This window comes from Syngnathus leptorhynchus, chromosome 5 (assembly GCF_054491065.1).
Source record: "Syngnathus leptorhynchus isolate UIUO chromosome 5, UIUO_Slep, whole genome shotgun sequence".
Classification (NCBI taxonomy): domain Eukaryota; kingdom Metazoa; phylum Chordata; class Actinopteri; order Syngnathiformes; family Syngnathidae; genus Syngnathus; species Syngnathus leptorhynchus.
The window spans coordinates 13,648,396-13,666,119 of record NC_141199.1 but is presented as its reverse complement, the minus strand read 5'-3'; the positions used below and the strand labels follow the sequence as shown (position 1 = coordinate 13,666,119).

The 17,724-nt window shown below is 44.0% G+C and overlaps 1 protein-coding gene across 10 annotated transcripts in view; it reads left to right on the top strand.

The window, feature by feature from the left end:
- LOC147057070 (nuclear factor 1 X-type-like) overlaps positions 1–17,724 on the top strand; it is a 120,108-nt gene that overhangs the window by 47,751 nt on the left and 54,633 nt on the right. For 8 of the 10 annotated variants that reach the window (XM_085912882.1, XM_085912884.1, XM_085912876.1 and 5 more), the window contains one exon: positions 7,925–8,456. In XM_085912882.1, coding sequence (XP_085769008.1) covers positions 8,039–8,456 — 418 coding nt within the window. In that variant the 5' untranslated portion in view covers positions 7,925–8,038. Of the gene's footprint in view, positions 1–6,868; positions 7,436–7,492; positions 8,457–17,724 lie in introns of those variants that run through there. The other 2 variants (XM_085912878.1, XM_085912874.1) reach the window with 2 other exon arrangements.

Genomic DNA, 17,724 nt, shown 5'->3' with positions numbered 1-17,724 from the left:
ATTCTAACAGGATACAATCAGGGCCGGGCCGTGCCCTCCCTGACATGTGGCAGTGGAAAAAGGGAGCGAGGGATTTGCTGGCTTTATTATTAGGGCCTGTGAGTGTTGTTGATGGAGCGGCTCCATGCGAGTTGACACACACACACACACACACACACACACACACACACACACACAGACAGCGGTGAATGCTACACTGAGCAGAGGTGTCAGCCTTGGCTGCTGACTCTATGAAAGGCAAACTCTTAGAAGTGTACGTTCGTGCGAGTGTGCGCGCACAAGTGAGCGAGCGAGCCCAGCACTGAATTGCACGTGTGTGTTTGTGTGTGTGGGTTTAGCACTGACGGCCAAGAAGCCTCGGCAGCATCTGACGTGGCAGCTCTTGCTGCTTTCAGTCCAGCCAGCACGCTCCTTCTGGCGCACTTTCCTGTGATACTATCTTTTCATACAATCACATATTTATAAATGGAGACTGACTGGTGTTTTGGCATTGAGAATTGATAAACACAGTGCCATTCATGGGGGCGGCAACAGCGCGTCCAGAAAATGCATTCTTGTTTTTTAGTTTGTTAAAAATGCGGATTGGAATAAGATCAGTCGATTTGAACTTTGACATGGAAAAAAAAAAATTGCTACCTGTTTTTTTTATTTCCATCGTTAATAAAAAAAAAAAGAAAAACGTTTTTCCTTGGCAGAGGTAATAAAGTGTAAGAACTGAAATAATCCGGTTTTATTTATTATCGCATATTCACGAACAAACATTTTTCAAAAATTGTTCAATGTCACCTTTTGTTCCTTAAAAACGTACAAATTTCAAATTGGTGATGATTTTTGAAATTATGTCATTATTTAATCATAAGAATTGGCTCTTTTGTGCAGAGTTGGCAAAAGCATTACTGCATCACTTGCTTGCAACCAGCAGGGGCGCTGTTGACTCAATCTCGACTCATTTGCGGCCTAAGAACGATATACAATGTCAGCTCGCTTTACTCGCTATGATTACTGTATATCTTAAATTAGCATTAAAGGCGAAAATGATGACAATTCTGACTTTTGTCGCCCACCTATCCTTATTTTCCCACTCGAGGTGGGTTTTATGGTCCCCTCGGAGGACATGTACTTATGGCTGCGGTGCTGCGGTGTTCCTGAAGTCTGCTTTGGACGGGGAAGTCAGCCAGCGCGGTCGCTGAGGAGATAACCCTCCCGTCAATGTTTTGTATGTGTGTCAGTCCTCGCTCTTGTTTTGCTTCGCCATGGAAGGCTAAAAGGGGAAAGCTGTGGTTTGAGGACAAAAGTTTCAAAAGGAGCTGCTCTTTATACATGCGCGGCGGTGAAGGCTCTTTTGTTTCTCGCCCCGCATGCATTTGTCTGCATCCTCGGCCGCCTTCCGCCCCGGCATGCCGCTCGCTCGGCAGGGAATGCCACTCAAAATGGGCAGAGCGACCTTTAACCCCCCGAGCTGCCAGCTCAAGACGCGCTGTCCCGTCTCCCTTTGACCTAAACGCGGTCGAGCTTAGCGGAGATTAAGAGCCAACTCCGGGAGCGCCATTTGAAACGGACACCTTCTAACCCTAATGGGATCAATGTCGGCCGAGAGGCCACTTGGAGCGGGCGCAAAGCCCTCCGAGTCAACACGGAGAGACAGACAGACAGACAGACAGACAGACAGGCAAGGCAGAGTGCGCAGGCAAAGACCCAGCTCATATCATGCCACGGGGAGTGGGCACCGGTTAACCCTGGTGGCGCCAACCCCCAGCAGGCAAGGCTCCAGCTCACATGATAAGCAGAATTAAATCTGCAGGCTTCAGTGTCCCCCGATAGGACACGCTCACCGACGTGGCCTCTCATGTTTGGCATGGCTTCCTTCTCATCTGCAAAGTTGATTTTCATTCTTTCCTTTGTGGAAAGTCACATATTGTAACCTAGAGCAACCATCTTGTGCAGATATTTCATCTGACGCCAAGTTGGATGACAAAAGTCGCATGGATGCAACTCTGATTTGTTTGGCTTTGGAAATTCATTTTCTCAAAGGAAATAACTGAAAAAGAATTCATCCAAATTAAAAAAAAACTATAGTTTTTTTCAATGTTACTATAGTTTACTGAGACATTACAGTATCGCAGTATAATTTTCGGTGGGTGTGGAAGTTCCAAACAAAAGTTTGAAATATTTTTTGCCAGACTTCAAAATATCTTTGTCAATGAATGGCAAAAGTGACACTCTTTCATTACATCTGAGTCACAATTTTGCAAAACCACATTGAGTGAAGCCTACTTGAAGCGCTAATGCTAACAAGCACAAACGGGCCATGGCGACAAGTGCGGATGTTGAGCAGCAAGGCCCCGAGGGAAAACTGTAGCAACAAAATAATGAAGGCAAAAACTAGTGTTAGCCCGAGACACTGACTAGTTCGGGCTGAAAGAAAGAAAAAGTCCAAGGCGGTGTTGCACAGACTGAACGTGCGAGCGAGGCGGGCACATTGGCGAAGCATTTTTTTTTTTTTTAGGAATAAAGGGCGAGGGCACTCTGCCCGGATTTTGGAGAGAGGTTGGCATCCCGCCCCGCCCGCAGACATGAGGAATAAAAGAATGAAGGGGAGAGAAAGTCTCTCAATAGTGCATCTCTTGTGTGAGGAGACGGCGGGTCCTCGCCGGCTGCTGCCGCTGCTGCTGCTTGTTAGGAAGGGGGGGCCTTTTGGGTTTCATTATCTGCTCCATTCTCTGTGTATTAGCTAACTATGAGGTCCAAGACCTCAAGGCCCCCCCTACGCTCCATGTGTGCTGCCCGCGGCGTACGCCTATCGGAGGTGTTTGCACTGTGCACCCCTAAGCTATATTCAAGGCTAAATTAATTCAGATTTTATTAAAAATAAACATTTCCAAGGGGTAAGAGAACCTTTAAGTAGGACGTCAAATTCTACCCCCCCACACACACACACCAACTTACTGGCTGCTCTTTGTGTGTGTTGCAAGACGGGACATCGTTTTAAGACTCTCAAAAATATGTTGGATGAATAACGTTCTCATAGTAACCTCAAACTCAAGTAATGCTGAGCATATTTTCCCACGCAACACGACAGAAATGAAATATAACGTAAACACTCATACGGCGCCTTCACTTATACCGTATATGCCTCACGTAATGCGACACCAGCCCGTCTTTAGTTCTTCACTTCAAATGTTTGTACCCTTCCCGATGTCTTCATAACGCATAATGTCGCCCAGTTGTGTTTAAAAGAACTGATAACATCGACTCTTGCAGAAAGGCGTCTCTCGAATCCAGCGTACCGCCGCTATCTAGATGAAACGTCAGTTTTGCATTACCCGGCGGTAAGTGTGTAGCATTTCGCTGTAGTCGGCTTTTCCCTCGCCACAAAATATTTTGGGTGTATGGAGTTTTGAGTTTCCATCCACCAAAACCAAAGTTAGAAAATCCCCCATTTATTTAACGGTGGTTGCAGATAAATACAATCAAAATATGTTTCTAATTAAGTGTATGCGGTGATATTTATGCACAAAAAAACCACACGAGCCTCATGAAAATCCGAGCGGAATAAATCTGGAAGTATGAAAAATGACAAAGAACGTCTTTGATGTGCGTTTGTCTTCTCGCACAAACGTGGAATATTCCATAGCTCAGGCGTGCAGCGGGGCAGAAGCCGCGGCCTGCTAGCGGCGCGCTAGTGGCGCGTTAGCGGCGCTCGCGTCTCTGGAGTTGTTTAAAGTTTTCCCGCCTGCCGCCTCATGCCATAAATGACTTCCAGACTTTCACACGTACTAAGGCTTCAGTGTTTAAACGCACCTAATTACAAACGATGCGCAGACACACACTTAACATCAATCTGCAGTGATGAGATGGGAGGAAAACGAGGCGCCATTCTTTTTGCTTACTTCCGTGCACCGGAACAGCAAGAAAGGGGTTGCAGTGGGAAAGAGAGGGAGAGAACTATTGTGTGGGCTTGAATTCAAAAACTATTTCCAAAGAAAGAGCGTCATGTCAACTGGTGTGTGATGATTTCATAACCGTGAAGCTTTTGAGGTTACAAAGCTTCCGTGGTTCGAGTCGCCATTTCATTCACTGGCCTACTCCGAGCACCTTCCTTTCCCTGCCCTCCTCTCGGGAAGACAACATGGAAACCGGGAAAGGCTGAAATAGGACTTGATTTGTGACAATTGATCTCAGATGCCTGTGACCTTAAGATTATTGAGAGTTTTAACTTTGCATAAAAAAAAAAGCCTTATAGTGCTTCCTTGATATTGCTAGCACACTTGTCAATACTGGACGTGATTTTGCACAGCAGATGTCAGGGATGAATTCCACTCATCACATGTCCTGACATGCTGAAACCTTCATCAGCTCTCTTTCTGTATACGTGTGTGTACGTGTGTGTGTGTGTGTGTGTGTTTGCGTGCATGCACGTACGTGTATGTGTTTATCATACTTTGATCTCGATCAGAGTTCTATTAAAAAGTGTGTGTGTGTGTGTGTGTGTGTGTGTGTGTGTGTGTGTGTGTGTGTGTGTGTGTGTGTGTGTGTGTGTGTGTATGCCAATATATATATAAGCAAAAAAAAATACATACATATAAAATACATACATATATCTTAGTATTGTAATTATGCTTGTTTATAAAATAACTACTCTTTCACAGTACAATAATGATATTTAGAATTTTGGTTACTGATATTAAGAAACAGCTAAAGTTTTTTAAACTGCAAATAAAAAAAAGTAAATTACATAAATTAGGTCTTTGAAATTATCCAAACATATTGTGTTGATTTTGCAATTAGAATTATAATGAAGTCAGCTTTTGTAATAGACACACTATGATTCAAAATTATTTGACATTTTTTATGATTTTATTATTAATTTATTTCAATCATCATATTTACTAAATTAACTTTCCGCTGGGTCACCAACGTGATCCCCTGGCTGTGTTTTATCACATTTTGAGTTCACGAAGAGCTGAACGTCTCACGTTTGGTAAATTGAACAGCAAACGAGAGGCAATTGTTTGTTGTATTTATTTATTTATTTTACATATGTTCTATTAGAAATTGTTATCAGTGAATGAGAGAAAAAAAAAAAAACTTTGCAATGAAGATACACTTAAGGTTTGGGGCGTAGCCTCTGCGTGGGAGATGTCGGGATGGGGGTTGTCTTGGCCGGCCAGCGGAACAAAGGTCGACATTTAGTGAAACACAGAGCGTGGCATGCACAGATAAGAGGAGCCCTCATGTTAATGCCAAGCTACTGATCCACACACATTGCGGCCGTCTCGGGCCCAGACAACTACCACCTGGGCAAACACAGGAAACCCTAATGGGTGGTGGAATTTGAAAGTGTTCAAATATTAACGCTTGCGGTTCTCCTTTATTTTTCATTACATGAAAACCTGGCATTTAACCAGGGGGGGTGTAGACTTTTTATATCCATCGTACGTACGCTAGCCCGAATAAACGACACCCGGCTCGGTCCAGATGGGGTCGGCACCTTCCCCAGTCAGCGAATCTGAGCCTGCCAGCTCGGTTAGCCAAGCAGTCATCCGCCCAGCCGGCCAATCAGCGGACTGGACCCCTTTGGTCGTCCAGACATTCGCTGAGCGAGCGGGCCAGGCTAGCGCCGATGGTGGGGAGAGCCAAGTAGACGACTTTGGCCTTTTGTAAGGTGTTCGCACACAAACACACGGGCGGTCGCTCCCATTGCTCGGCAGGCGGCTTGGCCCCGCTACGAAATGTCTGGGCCCTTAAGTTTGCCGCATGACAAGTTAGCCGTTCCTCTTGCCGGGATTCCGAGTCATGGCTCTCGAATCCCTTGTTGAGTAATAATATTGGAGGAAGAAAAATTACCAAATGCTTCAGGCATTTATACAATGGAGACCGCATTAAAATGAAAAAGTTGGCAAAGTCAGGTTATGAGAAATAAGAATTTTAAGAGTAACAATCTAATTAACTTTTTTAATTGCGCAACTTTACGAAGTCATTATTTTTGCTTTTTTTATTAGGAGTTTATTCTTGCTCAATGACAACCTTTTTGTTGAACATTTTTATTTTTAACTTCCAACTTCTTTTTAATATTCCAACTTCTGACTTTGCACCTTCTGACTTTTATAGTAAAGTGACAAATTAATACAATCAATTTTCTGCTGTATTATAAAAATATGCTATATTTATGTACATTTTTTTTTTTAGTTGAGAGGCGCTTTGGTGGGTGGTTGGGGGTGGGGGTGACAAGCTTTTCAGCCCCCCCCCACCCCCCCACCTCCTCCTCTCCTTGTTTGTGTGGCAAATCCGGGAGCAGCTGCTGGTCTCAGGGTCTAGTGGGATTTTTGGGCCTGTGTTTTCTCATGCCATCCAATGCCAAGGTGCTGTAATGCGAGCGGTTAGTGTGGCAGGAGTGGGGGTGGGTGTTTGTGGAGAGGCAGGGGTACGGTTGAGGGGGTCGCGGTGGAAGGGAGGGGGGGGGGGTCAGTCGGCAGGTGGTGTCTAGATTGGACGCATGTAAAGTTGTTATATCCTCTGGACTTTGCCTTTTTGCACTAGATTGGAACCCGACTATTTGGCTTATGACGCAGCGTCACTCTCTTTCGCTCTCTCTCTCTCAGTCAGTCAGCCAGCCAGCGAGCGTCCAATCCCCCCCCACCAGCCCCGTGCCTCGTTGCCTCTGCCCCTGCCGTCGCTCTTCCCTCCCTCCTCGGCGCTACGAGCGTGCGTATTGGCTGTGCCGCCCGCGACTTGGTGCCAAATAGGTGGTCCCTGCGCACGTTGGCACACTCTCAGTCAATGGGCGCAGGAGCAACGTGAGGAGGAAGAGAGAGAAGGCAGAGTTGGAGGCAAAGAGGGCGAAAAAAGAAGCGGCACTCGGGTTTGCCAGCGCTCGCGCGCACTCTTCCAACATTGATTCCGTCCTCTTGTTTTGCTTTTTTTTTTTTTTTTGAGAACCTCCATCTCTGTCCTGTCCAGCTTTCTCGCGGCCTCTCTCTTGCTCTCACGCTGAACTCTACCCACTTTGCCAAGAATTGGTTCTCTATCCCATCAAGATATTTTTCTCCATTTTTGACCATTTGATCAACTTGATGCGCTTTATTTTCCTAATGCATTTATCCTTGTAGTCTTTTTTTGGGGAACAGTGAAGTTGCTGAAGTTCTTTCCATTCTCCTTCTCTTGTGCTCTTGAACAACAATTCTCCTGTTCCTGCTACACTACCTCCTGTGTTCCTTTGCTGGTATTACATCGTGCCCCTTGGCTTTTTTTTTCCCTCCAAGCTTTTGGCTGCCTTCACTGGACAGCTAAGCATTTTTTTTTTTTTGGTATCTTATTTTTTTCCCAAATATTTGACCATTTCTTCTGTGCAAATTGACTCAACTAAACAGTTTATTTAAAAAAAAAAATATTTTTTGCAATCTGCTGGGTCATTTTATGATGAAAGAGCAAAATGGTAACTACCATTTTATTTTTGTTTATATATATATATATATATATATATATACACTGTTCGTTGGATCATTTTATAATAATTGTGAAAATATTGATATTTTAAAATAATGATTGTTTTGATGCATGCGTTAATATGAGTTACACGTCACCTGTCTAAGTGCTGTATTGAAAGTGTTTGCTTCAGTGTGATGTCTGCTGGGGAGAGTGTCAGGCACTCTCTCTCTCTCTCTCTCTCTTTCTCTCTCACTTTCACACACACTCTCTCGGTCTCTCTCTCTCTTTTTCGGCGCCTCTCGTTCATTCCCTCGCTCCGCTCGCACGGAGCAGGCGCCGCTCCTCCATGCTGCGCGCCGGTGCTAACTGCCTCACCTCTCTCTTCCCGTCCTCCCCCCTCTCCCCGTCCTTCTCTCCCCCGTTCTCCCCCTCTTCGTCCTGCTTCCCCCCGTCCTCCCTCTCCTCCGCCCTCCCCCCCTCCTCCTCCCTCATCCAGGATGAATTCCACCCCTTCATCGAGGCCCTGCTGCCCCACGTCCGCGCCTTCGCCTACACCTGGTTCAACCTGCAGGCCCGCAAGCGCAAGTACTTCAAGAAGCACGAGAAGCGCATGTCCAAGGAGGAAGAGCGCGCCGTGAAGGACGAGCTCCTGGGGGAGAAGCCCGAGATCAAACAGAAGTGGGCCTCGCGCCTGCTGGCCAAGCTCCGCAAGGACATCCGGCCCGAGTTCCGCGAGGACTTTGTGCTCACCATCACGGGCAAGAAGCCCCCCTGCTGCGTGCTGTCCAACCCCGACCAGAAGGGCAAGATCCGTCGCATCGACTGCCTGCGCCAGGCCGACAAGGTGTGGCGGCTGGACCTGGTCATGGTCATCCTGTTCAAAGGCAGTCCACTGGAGAGCACGGATGGCGAGCGCCTGGTCAAGTCTCCGCAGTGCACCAACCCGGGCCTGTGCGTCCAGCCGCATCACATCGGGGTGTCCGTCAAGGAGCTGGACCTCTACCTGGCCTACTTCGTCCACACGCCAGGTATGTGAGCAACTCGTTCCTCGTGGGCGGGCAAAACTGAAAACATCAACAGGGGCAGCTAAACACTGTTTAATATGTACACATTACATTTGATGACACGTTCGAGCGCTTAACGACGAAAACATGAAACATCTTTCTCGAAAATCACGCACAACGTGCCAGTGAAAGTGTGCTTGAAAAAAAAAAAAAAAAAAAAAAAAAGCTTTTTCCAAATTTAAGGCCTTGGGCAGTCTTACTTAAAGACGCTTCCATCATTCAAATATCTGACAAATGAAACACATCATCATATTGTCTTTGCAATTGTTTAACTTTAAAAAATGATGATCATTTTTTTCAAATAGGTACCTACACTAACCAAAATGTAAAAAAAAAAAAAGGGTTTAAACGATAAATAGGCCCTTATGGATAATATTATATGTACAAACAGGCATAAAATGACTGAATAATTAATAATAGAAATGTCATTGAATTTCTTGTTTTTATTATTTCCTTTCGCTTGCTATGTTGTTTAGTATTTAGTGTGTGTGTGTGTGTGTGTTTGTGTGTGTATGTGTGTGTGTTGAGGGCATTGGTCCAACATGCCCTGGCAAGTCCATGCTGCTTTTTTCCAAGCGAAGCATTTGCCCCTTTATATAAACCCGTAGTTTATTTTGTATAAGCGTGTGTGTTTGTTTGTGTATTTTTACACAATTATCGCCACAGTCAAATTAAATGTTTGCGAGACAAGGGAGCCTTCGCTGTTTAGAACATTTTTTTTTTTCTTCCTATTCTGATGAAAGTGCATGTGCCCCGATAAGGCCATTGTAGCCAGGGATTGTCATTTGGCCACAACCCAGAAGTGTGCGAGTGTGTGTGTGTGTGCGCGTGTGTGTGTGTGTGTGTGCGAGCGTTGCGAGTCTCCTGGTCTCAGGCTGCTGCCGCCTTCACAGTCTGCCTGAACGCCTGCGCTGCCTTGGACCTGCCTGCCAAACAAACACACACACACACACACACACACACACACACACACACACACACACACACACACACACACACACTCGCACACAGAGCCACGTTCACACCCATACACAAACACGCAGCTAAAAAAAAAAAAAAAAAGGAGAGAAAAAGAATAGACAAACAACTCATCTTTGTAGCGTACTTTCACACGTGGAGCCAAACATGGTTTTCGTCCCATACACACACCCACACAGCACACACACACACGCAGCCAAAGACCATCCTAGATAGGTTTTGATATAGCCAAAGTGTGTTGTATCACAGCCATCACGATGGATACACACACACACACACGCACACACTCGTATTCAGCCAAACATTGCTCGCTCCCATGCAACCATTTTACACCAAGCCAAAATACTGTTTTGTGTTGTAGTGTTTTTCCCAACACACACACACACACACACGAAACACATTTCAAAGCCAAATCCTCTAAAAACACACTTCACCATGCTACACGCAAACATCGGCTCGTGACCTAATATTATTTCAGCTGGATTTTTTTTTTTTTTTGAGGGGGGGGGCATTTGGAATGAATGTCGACTAGCTCTCTCACAAACACAACACACAAAAATGACTATTTATGCTATCACAGCCTCCCGTCCGTATCCTCTTGTCTTCCATGCACACACTCGCACACACACTCGCATGAAGCCACAATCTCAATCCAGGCCAAACAGCTCACAACTCTGGCAGCTTTGCTCTGTGTTGGTCGATTTGGGGCGCATGAGGAAATCTCTTTTTAATGTTTTTCCAAATGTGCTACTTTAATGACGATGAATTTATTTTCCTTTTTTTGTTTTGTTTTACAATATTGAGCAAATATACACTCGTACACTCTTGACTCCAGCTGGCTGCATGTGTTTCTCTCTTTAAAAAAAAAAAAAAAAACTCTTGCAATATATGTATAATACTGAAACAATAATTTCCATTTGTTATCATCTTGTAATTTTTGAATCACTCAAATCCATTTCTTTCATACGTAAAAGTGGAATGCCTGCTGTTAAAATAAAAATCACAACATGCTGCTTAGAATTGTAATTATATATATATATATATATATATATATATATATATATATATATATATATATATATATATATATATATATATATATTTAAAATATGAATGCAATTTTGAGTACGCAAGTTCAGCACATGTCTGCCTAGCGGGGGACGTTCACAATGCACGGCTCATTCGTAATGTCCGCTGGCTGTGTGCTCTCTCCTGTTTGCTTAGCGGCGGTGTGCCTCAGCACTTTTCCTTCCTCCAGACAGAGCAGCCTAAGTTGGAGAGAACATTTGGGGCCTTGCAGAGAGCGAGAGGCGGGAGGGATGAAAGCAAAGACAAGGGGCAAACCGCTGTCTTCGAACCTGCCCAAAGGTCAACCGTTTTATCACGCTTGGCTCCGAATAAGTGTGAGGTCGCCAAAGCGTAGTCGTCAGCCAGCAGTCATTTTTTTTTTCCCCCCCTCTCACGTTTTTTTTTTTTTTTTTGCCTCAGTCGCGCAATGAATGACACGACGTGCCCATTGTTTGTTTTTGTTTGCTTTGCATTTTGTCGGGCTTTGGCATCGCCGCCTTTCCCGCTCCCGTTTGATCCCGTACACACTGTTGTTTTGTCTCCTTAAACATGGCCCTCATTGTTGCTCGCGCAGAGGTAAAGTCTCCGCTCATCTCTTTTGTTTATATTGTGGAAGACGAAGAGCGCGCGTTGGAAAAGGAGAGAGGAGGCTGCGATCACGATTGTTCTGTTTGGCACTGCCCGAGCCCGCTTGGTGTGGGAAGAAGAGAAAGACGTCTTGTGTTTTGTTTATGACAGAGTGGCAAAAAGCTGCCACGGGGAATCTCTGGGCTCTCTGTCAGGCTTTCTCAGGCTGTTCCTCAGCCAGCCTTGGAGATCCTTCTCTGTTTTATGGGAGCGCCACAGTCGTGACAGAACAAACCACGCCGGCATCGTCCTTGTGTTTTCAGACACCTCCGATAAAAAGCGACATGTCGGAACTGTAATGCCGAGTGGCGGGAGACATACCAGATGAGTAAAGAGTCTTCACAGTGACTTAAGGTTGTTGTTTTTTTTTTTAAACGACAAAGCCTAAGCAGATCCTCAATCAGGTACCTGTTTATGACGCCAGCGATCGAATAGTCTGACTTGAATTTTTATTTATTTTTTTTAAATCAAAATGTCACAAAAATGTGTGCTGGACAATATAATAATAATGATAATAATGTACGAAATGCAGTATACATATTTTTTCATGAAACTTGAAAAGTTTTGGCTGCGTTATTGTCATTTGACTTGTGATTGTTTACGCCACACTTAGAATAGAATGTTGAGAAGTTGTCACAGTGATTAGTAAGTTAACAACTCTAGCTGAAAAAGATAAACCGTCTTTTGTATTCATTCATGCTTCATTTGCTTTTATCTTAGCGTTAACCTCAACAATAAGATCAAAACATTGATAAATATATTGTTTACACATTCATTTATTGTTGTTTTGGTTCAAAAATACAATGGAAGAGGACTTCAAACAAATAATCACATTAAATCGCAACAGCAATATCCAAGGGGGGAAAAAAAACGTAATTAGATTAGTTTTCAAAATTGTTTTTCCCGAGTTGGAATTCCAGATTAATATAATTCACTGTAATTGAAAGTATTTATTTATATTTCTCAAAGGGGTTTCGTGACCCAGCTGCTCTAGGTTGACTTTTGTCTCATTAGCCTAATAGCATAATTAGCTCGGCCAATTTGAACTTCCTGTTCCCAAATCAATAACTAGTCCCATGTGCTTGCTCTAACTCATATTAGTATACCAAACCAACCCACCCCTTTCCCAGCTCCACCTTTGCATTTTTTAGTTTATCATCTATATCCCAAGGAAGCTGTCCAAGGCCAATTCCTTTCCAGTTTATTCTGGACAAAATCACAGCAGCACCTAAACAAGGACCGAAGAATTGACTTGTGTTGTTATTGTTCGAGCTTGGCGGAAATCTGCTCCTGAGCGCTCTCGTTAAGACTCAGACTGTTATTATAACAATGACGATAGTGATCTCTTGGCCCACAAGTGCCAACGTTTTGCATGATAACCACAAACTGGCGAGCTCCTTGCGAATGAATGACTGACTGACTGACTGACTGTATGAATGAATGAATGAATGATTGAGTGTTGCTTCAGCAAGTGGGCGCATATCCATTCACTGCTCGGCCAAATGTGTTTGATTTGCTTCATAAAACAAAATGCATATTGTGCTGTTTTCCATTAAAACGCAGCACATTTATCATTTGTCCGAGCATGGAAAGAGAGATTAAAAAAGCATTTGTCAGGGCCCAAAGTTAGCTCATTGTACTTACTCATACTTTGGAACTCGGTCCGCCTCTTTTATTCCTTCCGCGAGCCGCAAGTGTGATTATGAAAAGATGTTTCAAATGTGTTTCCAATCCCAAAAAAAAAAAAGTGCAGCACAGGAAATTTGCCGTCACTCCGAGGGAGGTGTGAAATGTGCGCACTGTGCCATTTGTGCCGTGACCGCTCCACACTGCGCGCTCCGCCGTGCCAGATCCCGCCTCCCTCGCGCCGGAGTCCCGGGTGGACGGTGAAACCCCCCGGCACTGAAGCCAGACCCCTGACTCATTGACCGCAGGAAGGATTCACAAATAAAGCCCCGCCAAAAAAAACCACCACAAATACAAATAGCAATGTAATGTATAAAAACACAATTCAAAATAAGAAAGGAGAATATAACAAAATAATTACTGTGGAATTTCTGTGCTGGATGTGTGGCATTTAGGGGCGGGGCCTAGTAAGTTAATGGTTGCCCACTTAGTGTGAGCATCTAGTTTGTGAGTGTTCCCATTTAGTTTTTTTTTTAGCATTCTCCTTCCTTACAGTACTTCAATACAAATTTGGCTCACGACAAAAAAGCAAAAAACTCGAGCGAGCGGCGGCTTCGAACTGGCGAACAATGATGAATGGCTCACAGCATGGTGGAAGTTTTCTAACGGATTCCACAGTTCTCAACTTTTGTGTTTGTTTTCCTCTGTGAAAATAATCTGTTGTTAATTACTTCCTGATCCCTTCTCTGCCTCCCATGACATCACGAGAGTGTCTTCGTTCCTTGTGCCTAAATGTAGGTATGTGTGGGCATCGCTCGGGATGACCCTCAGCGGTGAAGTGTGCACGAAATGAAGTGGAAGTCAGGCAGGTCAGAGGCTTTTGTTTTACGTGCTGTGGGAACCAACCCCCCCCCCCCAAATGCAGAGTGGCTTTGGCATCTTTCACCAAGGCCCACCCATCTTTTTACACACTGTCGGAAGGCGAAAATAGAAGGGGGAAGGTTGTCGCGTTCGAAAAGGGAGCGTCTTCGCTCGCTACTCTTGGCCGTGCAAGAGAAAGTCTGCTATTTGGATTGCTCCCGCATATCGGTGCAAGCCAAAGCCATGCTGTGTGCTTTTTGCGATCCAACACACACACAAGCAGAATTGAGGCTTGCGTAGAGGACGTGCTTTCATCAGTCCAAAAACCGCAGGATCTTCATTCATCTCATGAGGCTGCGATGACTCATGGAAGGGGGGGGGGGAGAGATCAGATCACGTTGTTGTCGTTAGTCTTTGGATTAATTGTCCATTGACAAGTAATGGAAGGCGCCTGTGAATTTGTTTTAGTTTCTGAAAAGTGCAAAGCAAGAGAGAGATTAAAAGATCGTACCTGTGTTTGTGTCTGTTTGCTGATATAAAGAAGATTATTCTCGAGGGATTTCAAGTTGGTCATATTGCTAGGCAGTTGCTATTTCTCTCTCTCTCTCTCTCTCTCGCTCTTTTTTTTTTTTTTAATCCAATTCGCTCTAATCTTCTTGTCAGTTTGAATAAACTCAGTTGTCACATCCATATTTGTCCTCAGGCCAGGCTCACAGTGCAGGCTTGGATTTTTTTTTAACTTTTTTTTTTTCTTTAATGGAAGATTGCTATTTTAGCGAATGCTACTAAGTTTGTTTTTTTTCATCAAATGTTCTTTACCAGTTGTGATATTAAATGCAAAGGACTCATTAACCATTGGAAAAAAAAAACATTTGTGTTCCCAAATGCATTTTTGTATTTAGAGCAGGAAAGATTCATTGTGTTCAATTAAATGTATAATAATGAAAAAAAAAATTAATGCGATACAATTCAATTGGGGTTAGAATGATCTGTATCGTTAATTGCCTTTGAATGTTTTAATTTTATGTTGCGTAAAGATGTTTCGACCCAATTTAATATGTACCGATTACATTTAATTACACGTTAAAGCAATTGTCAAATAAAATATGCGTATAAGCAAAGCTAAACATGGAAAAAAAAAAGACCTGAACGGAATTGGCTTTTTTCAGCTTTTGATTTTGTAACAAAAAGCCAAGCGAGAGCAAGAAAAAATGAGGGGAGAAAAGGGAGTCAAAAGCAACGAGGGGGTCGTATTGTCTGTATTAATACGGTGTCTTCCCAGCGCCGGCTCTCTTTTCAGCCTTTTGTTGCCGTTCCAACCGTGTAATGTGTCCGTCCCCAAAATCCACATCGCCACTCAGGAGTGTTAGCCGGCCTCAGTTGAGGCAGACAGAAGGAGAAAAAGCGGGAGAGCGGAAAAAAAGTGTGCGACGGGTAATGCTCACTATCAGGCTGGCCTGCCAGGGTTCGCACAGTTATTTTTAGGATGTATTTTTTTGTTTTTAACAGATTCTATCTAAAATCAGAAGTCAGAAAATAGCGGCAAGCAAATATTTGAGCTATTTATGTTTAGAGAAGATTTAGGGAAAATAAATGCGAATTTGATAAAAATGTTCTACCAAAATGAGAAGAAAAAAAATGTAGCTCGAAAGTGGATACAGCTTACTTGGGGGGGGGGCATATAAAATGATGTGGTGGGCCTGATCTGGCCCCTGGGCCTTCGGTTTGACACCAGTATTTTAAATCCATAAGATCAATTGCTGCAATAATATATAATATTTAGTCACTTCATTAACTGCCTGCAATACACTCGACCACCAGTAGGGACACAATGTCTTTTTCCTTTTTCGATCTATATATTTTTTTATATTAATAAGACAGACATTGCTTTTTACACATCTGTGTGACGAGTCAAAAAAAAAAAAAAGACCACCGCAGAGGAGTCTGATGTTTGAGAAAGTGAGAGGCAGAGTTGTCGGCTGTCTTTGGCACGGCGCTATCACTCGTATGCGAGATGCCAAATTTTCATCGACACTCCCTGCCAACCTCCTCCCTCTGATCCTGGCTTTCTTCTCCTCTCTTTTTCACATTTCTCTTTCACACGTTCCCCTTTTCTTTTATTCCTCTTTAGGGTTCAAATGAAGGCCCTCCCCTATCCTCATTAGCACTGAGGATTCCCGTTTGCTGCTTGAGAAAAATGTTAAATAATTTGTAAGTGCAAACATTTTAGTGCTCAATAGGACCATTATCTGTGTTTTTCTTGAACGCCGGCCATCACGAGGTTGTGAGCCTTGACTGTCGGACGTTCTTTCCCCTCCTTTCAGCTTCGATGCCTTGCTGTTTTATTTTTTTAATTTTTTTATATGACTCACAAAAATTTGTTTCAAAATTAAATAGTGGGACAACATGTCTTTAGGACTTTTGGCGCAGAGTTTAGGGGGTATAGGTTTGAATCGTCCTCCCACGTTTTAAAAACATGCATGTTAAGTTAATTGAAGACTATAAATTGTTTAATAATGTGAAGGTCTTTGTCTACATGACTTTTGGGCATATTTAAAACAATCCATTTGGATGATCTCCATCTTCAACTCATTCAACTGTATGACTTGAGTTATTCAATTTTCCACATCATATATATTTATCGTGGCTTGTTTTGTGGTTTTTTTCTTGTCAGTAAAGTTAAAATTAGTTTGTGGAGCGTCATCAGGGCGCCGTTTGATGTCTGTGACACCGCGAGACGGCGAGCAGTTTATAGAAGATGGACGGCCGTGTTTGGGGGGGGGGGGGTGCGGCGAATGATTGCTTTGCTGAGAAGCACAACAGAATGCAGAGAATCAAATTTGGCATGCATCCGTGTAAGCGAGTAAGCTTCAAATCAGTTTGGACACAGATCTAGGACACTAGACGGCGAGAAGAAAGCGGGATGAAACGGGATAGGGAGAGACATGTGATGGGGCGGGGGGTGGAGATGGGTGAGACTGTTTGGGAGGGGCCAGGAGGTAAGGAGAGTCCCCCCCCTCAATGACGACTTGAAAAACGGTAAATAAATGGAGTGGCGGTAAACAAGGCCTCGGCGCTCCATCAAAAGATGCCATTCATGTGCGGACAGGAGAGTCTCTCTTGAGGAGACACTAAGAGGAAGCCAGTGAGGATGACGAGAGCATGGCGCTTGTTTAGATAACGGGATGAGCTCGGAGGGGAATGGCAATAGTGTGTGTGTGTGTGTGTGTGTGTGTGTGTGTGTGTGTGTGTGTGTGTGTGTGTGTGTGTGTGTTTTATTTTGGAGGGAGGGGCAGAGCAGATGGAAGGTGGACGCAGACTTAACGAGTGGGGTAAGATGGGGGGGAGTGTGTTTTTGTTTGTTCTCTATCACTAGTGTGGATGGAGGGAGAGGGGGGGGGCACTGACGACGTGCTAAGCAGCGCAGTGTTTTGTGTTCTTTTGGCAAAGCATACGTGCGTCTAAGCACAAGTGTGCGTGTGAAAGCATATGTTCACGTCTCATCGACTTTTTTTTTTTTTTTTTGTCTGTACCGTGCATGATGTTATAATCTGCCGGTAAAAGCGTAATGTTTTTGCAAGGACTTGAGTCGGGTTCCCAGGGACACCCCGGTGAACCGGCTGCAGCAAGCCGCTATGTACGGGGCTCTCCGGTGCAGCTGGTAGTCATTCAAAAAACATCCTCCTGTCATGTTAAGAAGTCTTTTTGTGCATTTTCTCCTTGCAAACTTTTCAATTAATTGGTGTACACGAGGATCAAGCTGAAGTTACTTGAAAGCACTTAGTGTGCCGTGAATGAAAGAGCGGGGCACACAAGCCAAGGAAGTGGCACTTTTTAAAAGCTTGAATTCACTCGCTGCATTCATTCAAGCCTCGTTTTTGAATGTGAATGTTAACAATTTTTCATCTTTTTAACTGGCTAACGTTTAAGAGCACATCATCGTTTAGCGGCGTGGCCTTATCGGGCGCACTATGAGATCCGCACGCCGTCACTTGAAATTCCACTGATCTGAAAGCGGGAGAGTAGGGTGAGTTTATGTTTTTTTTTGTGGCTAATGTAAAGAGAGCTCTCT